The sequence below is a fragment of the Tiliqua scincoides genome, chromosome 1, assembly GCF_035046505.1.
Source record: "Tiliqua scincoides isolate rTilSci1 chromosome 1, rTilSci1.hap2, whole genome shotgun sequence".
NCBI classification, from domain to species: Eukaryota; Metazoa; Chordata; class Lepidosauria; order Squamata; family Scincidae; genus Tiliqua; species Tiliqua scincoides.
The window spans coordinates 46,423,118-46,432,022 of NC_089821.1; the positions used below are offsets into that span (position 1 = coordinate 46,423,118).

Below are 8,905 nucleotides of genomic sequence, written 5' to 3' on the forward strand. Positions count from 1 at the left end.
TCTCTTGTTTTCTTGTGTCCTCCCTGAAGCATCTGCTGGGTCACTGTGAGATACAGGAAGCTGGACCAGATATGCGTATAGCCTGATCCAGCAGGGCTGTTCTTATGTAATACATCAAATTTAATATATAGATATAAATGAAATGCTAAATAATGCATGTTAGACAAACATTAATAAACTTCTATTAACAGTAAGTCAGTGGTTCCCAAACCTTTTAGCACCAGGACCCACTTTTTTTCAAAATGATGCTCTCTCAAGACCCACCTAGGTTTACCAGACCTTAAAAAAAGATCTAGAAAGAAATAACATTTATTTATTTATAAGGATTAATAACCAGAAAAAGACCCTCAAACATTTATCCCCATATATACACAAGCTTGCCAACTTTGAGCTCAATCCTATGCATGTCTACTCAGAAGTAAGTACCATTAGAGTCAATGGGGCTTACTCCCAGGAAAGGGTGGATAGGATTGGGCTGTGCAGGAGCTCAGCTCCTTGCAGGGCAGTTTGCAGCTGATCTTGCAAACTGCAGGAGCTGAGCTTTTTGCGGGGTAACTAATTAGCAGCTGCAGTATCTGATTTTTGAACATCCTCAGGGCTCCAGACAATCACTTATCGGATCTATCACCCCTTTGGAGATGCGCCCCAAATCAGGTCGCGACCCACCAGTGGGTCTCTGGACCCACAGTTCGGGATTCACTGATAAGTACACGAATAAACTGCTCCCACTAAAACCCTGTGGCACGATGGTCCCCCTCTCGAAAGCAAGCCTACCCAGTGGGACTGGTTTCCGAAGAGACGCGCACTTTGGGGGCTCTTGCGAGATGCGCTGGAGCATCCCTGAACGATCAGAGCCTGCCCTCTACTCCTCGTGCGCTCTGGCAGCCTGTCCCGCTGCTGCCCTTTCGCTCCGGCCCCTCCCCACACGTCTCGCTTCGGCGGGCGGAAGGTGAGCGCACGCGCAGGCGGCGCCCTTTCCAAAGCCTGCAGGCGCCTGTCCGGAGCGCAGAGCGGTTGCGGGTGGTTGCGGGCGCGCGCCACCCAAGCAAGCCTTCCGAGCTGCGCAGCGTGTTGGGAGCGCCCGGTCGACAGGTCAGACCAAGGGGCCAGGCGGGCGCGGGGTTCCTGCGCTCTGTGCATGTGCCCCGGGGTACAAGCCTCTCTCTCTTCTCCGGAAAGGAAGAATGAATGGTGAAAAACCCTCCTTAGAAATGACACCCCAAAGCCTGCGTTGACATCAGGGGTGAGCAGCCAGAGCTGGCCCTAGAAGGGTGTGGGCTGGGGCAACTGAGGGCCCAATCCCATCCGTTTCTCCAGTGCCAGTGGGGCAGGCACTGCATCCTGTGGGGGGACGCAGTCACAGAGGCCTCCTCAAGGTAGGGGAACATTTCTTCCCTTACCCCAAGGCTGCATTGCAGTTGCACCGGTGCTGGAAAGTTGAATAGGATTGGGCCCTGTGGCAGCAATCCTAGGCACACTTTCCTGGGAGTAAATCCCATTGACTGTAATAGGATTTGCTTCTGATTAGGCATGCATAGATTGGGCTCTTGACCAGTACGGCCCCCATTCTGGCCATGTATTGGTCACGAAAGTGCAGGCCCCTGGGTGGCCATCCTGTTGCCGTATCCAAGAGATAGCATAACTCTGCAAGCAAGGTAGCTATGTGCATGCTTCCCTGAATGGATCTTTGCTCAAGTCGTGCTTGGACTTACAGCCCTAATTTTTTTCCTCTTGTAGCTTTGGAATACAGCAAGAAGATTGTTCCTCTTGGCGTTCAATCTAAGCCCTGAATCGCTTTGTCTGGAGGAGTTCAACAGATTATCAACCTCAGTTAAGCATTTTCCCCCTGTTGTTTAAACAGACCCCTTGTGTTCCCTATCTTGCTCTATATAACATCTATTTTGAAAATCAGCTGTATTGTGCTGTGCCGTGTGCCAAATCCCACTGATAATTACCATTAAAAAATCAAGGAATAAGCAGGAAGTGGAAAGTGTGTGTGTGTTTTTTTTGGGGGGAGGGAGAGCATGGTTATGCATTTAATCTGTATGCATACCTTTATGTTTCAATTTATATTGAGATATGTAATGGTCCCAACCCTAAGGGTAGAGACCTAAAATTCTGAAAAAAGTACTTATGATATGACTAGTAGCAAATACAAATTTGCTTGTATTGGTGTACTCCAGTTAGTGTTGTAGGCTAGATCTTATTAGGTACTTTTAAATTTGTGGGTTGGATTATTTAAACATAGTTTTCTCCCCCCTCCCCCAAACTAAAGGTGTAGAGAAGGAGGAAAGTTGGCCCATTTAAAGTTGGCACAGGGTGGAGATTTAGGCGTAAGAAAACAGGGAATTTCTAACTTGTGAAATGAAGTTATTATTATTAAGAATATTTATATAACTCTTCACAACAAGAGTAGTTCATAATGTGATTTACATAGTGAAATGGATCAATAAATGATTCTGTCGCCAAAGGACTCACAATCTTAAAAAAAATGCAGGAGAGTCACCAGCAAGATACTCCATGTGAAGAGGTACAGTTGCTCTGCTAAATATAAGTGGAGCACAATTTTAAAGATACCTTTTTGGCTAGTTAGCAGGCATTCCAATCATTTTTTTTTAAATTTGGGATCCTTTTTAAAATTAGAAACTAATTTTAGCTATGCATAACTTCCCTCATTTCCAGAAAGTTCTGCATGTGTTTATAAAAATTCAGACGAGATTCTCAAACTCTGAAGTCTCTACTTATACTAGAAGACTGTATTGTATAGCACACTGTACAGTAATTAAAATCATTCACAATACTAGATCTAATTATGACCATGTGGTACATACCAAATGGACTAAAAGCATATATATATTTCAGATTGCTAGTTTCTTTTTGTATCAAGTGGCTTTAAGTATGAAAAATGTTGCTAAGTTACAGGGCCATTTGTTGAGTTGCGAACACTGCTTCTGACTCTCAATTTTAAAAGAATTTCTTTCTGAAAATTTAGTAGAGGAACACCAGTCAGATGAATGAAATGGCTCTAAACAGTACTAAGAAGAAAAAGAAGCACCAGTACCTCCCTGATTTGCTGCCATCATCACTGCAGGAGGATGTTTCTGGAGAGCAGGTATCTTTTGTTTGTTCATTCTGGGTTGGAATTGTGTTGCTGTGTTACTTCAGCCTGGAGCCCTAAGGAAGGATGAGAATTGGCTTCTAGGGTATTGTATCTCAGCCCAGTCCTCCCTAGAAGCTGAGCTGCAATGGGAACTGCTCCTCTAAACAGCTTAAAGTACCTAGGGAGTGGCATTGATTGTCTAATAGAGTCCATTTGGTGGTCTTGCATACTAGCTCTGTAGATCCATTGGGTACAAGGTCTCTTTGACAGGGAGCAGCCATGTCCAAGTCTGCAAGGAAACAGTCCAAATTTTCTTGTGAGCTGGTTCAAGAAAACTGGCTGGCAGTCCCTGTGTTCTGGGCTTTGGGGGCGGGGTCCTCTTGCTTGTATGTCAGCCCTATGGAGCTGTGCCTGGGGAATCTCACCAGTACCTCCGCTCAAGCCAAGTGTTTTTGGATGGAAGAAGAGGGACTATTGGGTCAATTCCCAGAACCAACTTGGAAAAGCCAGGAAGCACGTCTGGGAAATGGAAAGAGAGAAGGTGAAAGGAAGAAAAGTTTCCTCTTGTTGCCTTGCTGCTCTTTTTGTCACACTCCACACCCATTTTTTTAAAGATGTACACATCTATTAATAAACCTCTTCTGCAATTTTGTAACATTTTAAAATGTAGCTTTATATTCCACCCCCTCTCTAGGTCTTGGGGAAAATGATATCATTTCCTTATTTTACTACCCAATCCTAACCAATTTTCTAGCACTGATAACAGCTGTGCCAACAGATTATGCACTACATTCCGTGGTGGTGGTGGGTAGTCATGGAGGCTACCTAAAGGTAAGGGAATGTTTGTTTTCTTACCTTGAGGCTGCACTGTGGCTCTAGCAGTGCTAGAAAATTGGGGTTAGGATTGGGCTGTGAATTACCCTCCGTACAATGTGAATACATTCCTATTGTTTTCCATTCTACAGACGGGAAAATGAGGTTGAGGGCTGTTTCAAACATGGCATTTTAAGGTGTTTAGATATATACACTATGTCTTAAAGATGTAACATTTGAACTCAATAGATGTGTGCTTGTAAATGCATATATGATGCAAGTATACCAAGGAGCTTACTGGGGCTGTATCATCACAATGAGTGTGTGCTCAGTGGCAACCATGAGGTACAGTCCAGTCACATTTAAATATTTTTGTGGTTTAAAAAAAATATTTTAGTGGCTGACATAAAATACATAGGCCTAATTCTATCAAAGTTTAGTGTTTTTATAAATTATGTTGATTTCAGTGGAAAAACTAATGGAACTTTTACTGAACTCTAGTAGGATCATGCACATGGGTTTGAGAATGTTGAGTAACATCTAGGAATATATGTACGCTTACATAATTAAATTTATATTTACTGGTATTATTTAGCATTTATTGTCAATGTTGATGGTGCTCCGTAAATGCACAAATAATACCAAAGATGATTTTTCTTTCTTTTTAGAAATCTTACTTTGATTCAAAGGAAAAGAAAGCTAGACTTTTGCACCTGTTTGACAGCTGTCTCAATTATTTGGAAACGCCTACCAAAAGTCAAGGAAAAGTGAAAGTTAAAGCCAAGAAGCACACAAAGAAATGGAAGGAATGGGAGAGAGCAAAGAAAAAGAATCCCAGTCTCTTAATGGAAAAAGAAAACATTGTCTTGTGTTCAGAAAACATGAATGATCCAGTTTACCAAAAAGATAAACATCTCAGAGAGAGTAAAAATCATTCTAGGGAACCAAATTGCTTGGACTCTAACCAAAGAGAGGTTGGCAAGATGTCAGACTCATCTTTCCTGGAACTTCTCACTAAAAAGAAAGACAAAAAAGCAAAGAGACTTCACAACTCTGAATGTGGTGATGGCACTCAAGGGGTCTTGAGAGGGACAAAAGAGAAACATTTAAAAATATTTAAAGCTACTCCAAAGAGTCAGAGCACAGAAAAGCAGTTTTGTTTCCCCTTATTCTTGGATCCCCTTGTGAATGGGAAAAGGGGACAGAAGGGATTAAGTCGGAGAAGAACTCCTAGGCTTCAGGTGCCTTGTAAACATGAAGAATTTGATGCAGTGCATTTTTTTAGAGGTAGCACCATAAAAGGCTTTCAACAGAACAGGAAGTTGTGTAAGGGAATCCTGCAGGTAGCCAACATAACTGAAAAAAGCAGCTGCGCTAGCACAGAGTCCCCTTTGTCTTCGACTCCAAAAACACTGGAGGTTAAAACTTGTGACTCTGAAGAAGAACTCGATATGGGAGACCGAGAGGACAACAGACCTTCTCAAATGAGTTCAGATGCTGAAGCAATAAGCAGTGACATTGATAGTCAAGAGCTGTTTATAACTCAGCAGCTTCACAACAGCTTCTTGCCTCTTCATCCTCCAAACAATGCTAAGGAGGCTGTTTCAGAAGGAAGCTGCAGTAACAGCAACACTTCCAGCAGTCTGCAGTTTTCCCAGGTATCAGCTGCAAAGGAAACTTTTGAGAACAGTTTTTTGCGGTCTTCCTGCAGTCTGACTCCAAGTAAGAGGCGAGAGCACTTTCCAGCGACTCAAGAATGTGGAGTTCAGACAGACGACTTCTTCAGTTCCTTGGCAGTGGCTTCTTTCTTAATTAAAAGGGAGCCTATAGATTGCCATGAGCAACCACTGGATCTTAGCTTGCCTTACAGAATCAGATCTGGTGTTACCGATGCAGAAATTTTTCATTCCTTGGAGGGAGCAGGGGATGGTATTTCTATGTCCCCTAGGTGTAAATTAGAGACAACCGTCAAAGTGCCGGATGATGAAAGTGAAAGCCTCATGTGTTCTCAGTCTCAAAAGTCAGAGGATATAAAATACATTCAAATGCACCTGAATTCATCTTACTACTTTAAACTGAAAGGAGACCCGGGTGCAACAGTATCTAGAACTCCTTTAGTGAAACTGAAAGATCCAGATGTGACAGTATTTGGAACTCCACTGGGAAAGCTGACATTGGAGAAAAGGAAAAGGAAAAAATAACGGCAGATAAGAGATGCATTCAAATGCCTGACAGGCTTTTTCCTATCTGAAGCTAGCATGGATTTGTGTATAGGTGAACATGTTGTGGAAAGATCAGTGATGTGCCAATTGACAGCCCTGCCTTCTGTTCAGAAATTCACAGGATGCAATATATGGCTTGTGCAAGGGGACAGTCTGTCCCTTTTAAAAGGCACTGAAACCCAATTGCGGCCTAAGTGTTGCTGTAGCAACAGCTATGCCATGCAGTGAGGGAATCTGGTGGAAGACAAAGAGGGTGCCCAGGACAGGCAACTTTCTTTTGTGCTTGTTGTGAATTCCTTATTAAATTCTTGCTTCCCTTATGATGTCCCATGCTGTGTCCAAATAGCTATTGTACAGAATGTTAGATTTGTTCTTGATGAATAGTTGCAGCAGATATGCTGGCCAGGGGAGGCCCTGCTATTGGAGCTCCCTGCATTCTACACATAAGTTAAGCACCCAGTCTGCAACTTAACACACTAAGGGCGCAATCCTGAGGCACCCATGGGCCAGCGCAAGTCTCTTGCACTGGCCCAGGAGGGTTGCAATTGTGCCATAAGGCACGTTTGTGCCTCCTCAGGAGGAAGCTGGGCTGGTGCTCAGAGGTGCGCCAGCCTGCGGAGGCTGACACAAGCTTCCATGCTGGTTTCCTTGGCAAGGCTTGTGTTGGCAGGAGGGAAGCATTCCTGGACAGGGGGAGGGCAGGTGGAGGGCGGTAAGGGGAAGAATTTCCCCTTATCTCTGGCCAAGCTGCCTTGGGCCCCTATCCTGCACTGGATACAGCGCAAGCCTCTTGGCTTGCCTGTTCCAGCGCAAGGTATGATTGCGCCATAAGTGGCTACTTATACAGAAGTAATTCTCTTTAATTGGAAGCTGCCAGCCCACCAAAAACAGCAGGAAAATATGTCAGGAGGAGGAGGAAAAAGGAAGGGTAGGTTGTCCTTTCAGCACTCTGTCCTGAAATCGCTTGTCCTTACTGATTAAAATAATTGACCAACTATCTTACTGATTAAGATGGCAGACAGCGTTAAACAATTTGTTTTAAAGTTTCATTGATTAACAGCCCAATCCTATCCAGCTCATAGCCTATGCTATACTCAGTGCTGAATTGAACAGGCTAGAGGTCTCCTCAGGGAACAAATGTTCCCTTACCCCTAGTTGAGTGCCAGCCTGCCTAGTGGGGTACTTGGATCTGGACCGGCAAAAACATTGGTGCAAGTCCAAGATGTCCTATGTAGGGCTTTCAGGCTTGGGACAGGGATTATGATATGATGGAGACCTCCTCCACCAACACTGCCCTTCTCCCAGGCCTAAACCACCCCTCCCCTTCTCTGAAACATCCCATCCCTGTCTTCATTTCATCCTCCCCCGCCCTGTGCGGCTTAGTGCTGAATTTACTAGTGCCGGTGGCTGTTGGTGTGGATTTGGGGACAGCGCAGGCCTTCCCACTGGCACTGCCTATTCACAAGTTGTTGCAAACATGCTTTATGGCATGTTTACAACAGCTAGCATGGCACAGCACTGCAATAGGGTTGGGCTGTCAGTTTTGTAAATTGTAATGACTACAGTGTAGATTTATAAAGTTATTTTAATTTGTCTTCACCTTCATTGCAGGGTTTGTTGTAATGTTAACCTTCATTCATATTTTCTGTACTTTTCTATTGCAACCTGTCTCAATGCCGTTTTTGGCTTTATATTTATGTTAAATACATCCTTATATCAGTGTTGTGAAAGAAGGCATCTATTTTCATAGACTTGAAAAAATGAAGTTAACTTTTAAAATGAAAAAATTAAAAGCTTGAAGTTAAAATAGTCTAATCCATACAATTATTGACATTTGACTCATATTGTTAAAGTATTCTATGTTTGGGATACAGCTATGGTCATACCTCTTAGTGTTGATGAATGCTTGAGCCCTACAAGTATGTACATATTTATAGAAACCTACATTAAACTATAACATGTTTCACATCATGTTAGTTCTGGCCCTGGTCTCCACAAGCCTTGTGCACTGGAGTTCTTTAAAAACTGAGTTGCATGTTGTTCGGAGGCCCAAGCGACACTTGAGTGGTATAGTAGCAGAATTGCATCTTAAGATGTAAACCTTGCCTCATTCATATATGGAAGTAGGAGGTGGAGTGTGATTTAAAGGGCCAAGAGGTATGCAGGCAGGGTTTGCTTAACATCACCTGCCACTTTAGCTTCCAGGTGCTTTTCTCCTAGTTGGGAACTGATGCTAGAAGCAAGTCTAGCTGAGAGAAAAATTGGAGTGATGGGGGGGGGGGGAGAGAAGCTGTTAGGAGGAAGATCCCTTTGACCTTGTAAATTACAGTGCCACTTAATATGTCAATAGAGCAGTGGTTTTCAAACTCTTCAGGAGAGTTTGAGCCATTGTAAGTTCTTGTGGGGGTGGGGGGAGGCAGCAGCATGATCCCCAGGATCACACTGCTCAGGGGGCTGCAGGAGGCTTGGGAGCACTTACCCAAGCCTCCTGCAGCCACCCTAGGGTGCGGGGAGCCCAGTACGAACCTTTGTTAGAGCTCCCTGCAGCAGTGAATGTAAAAGCAGAGTGATCGCACCCCGCCTCCGCTAAAGCTTTCACTTTCACTGCTGCGGGGAGCCCTAACAGGTTCGTACCGGGCTCCCTGCACCCTGGGGAGGCTGCAGGAGACTTGGGTAAGTGCTCCCAAGCCCCTGTGGCCCCCTGAGCAGCGCGATCCTGGGCATCGCGCCGCTGCCTCTTCCCTGCCTCCAGGCTGCCCCGGCCCCTTAA

General features: G+C 44.4%; 1 protein-coding gene across 3 annotated transcripts; it reads left to right on the plus strand.

The window, feature by feature from the left end:
• Window positions 1-1,006: 1,006 nt before the first annotated feature.
• LOC136660612 (uncharacterized) lies at window positions 1,007-6,239 on the plus strand. Of its 3 annotated transcripts, none has more exons than XM_066637918.1 (4): window positions 1,007-1,092; window positions 1,738-1,830; window positions 2,993-3,112; window positions 4,582-6,239. In XM_066637918.1, the coding sequence occupies exons 3-4, from the start codon at window positions 3,011-3,013 to the stop codon at window positions 6,112-6,114; spliced, it is 1,635 nt and encodes a 544-aa protein (XP_066494015.1). In that variant the 5' UTR covers window positions 1,007-1,092; window positions 1,738-1,830; window positions 2,993-3,010; the 3' UTR covers window positions 6,115-6,239. The 3 variants fall into 3 exon arrangements, with proteins under 3 accessions (XP_066494015.1, XP_066494023.1, XP_066494031.1); XM_066637926.1 differs by lacking the exon at window positions 1,007-1,092 and adding an exon at window positions 1,173-1,243; XM_066637934.1 differs by lacking the exons at window positions 1,007-1,092; window positions 1,738-1,830 and having other exon boundaries at window positions 2,907-3,112.
• The last annotated feature ends 2,666 nt before the right edge of the window (window positions 6,240-8,905 follow it).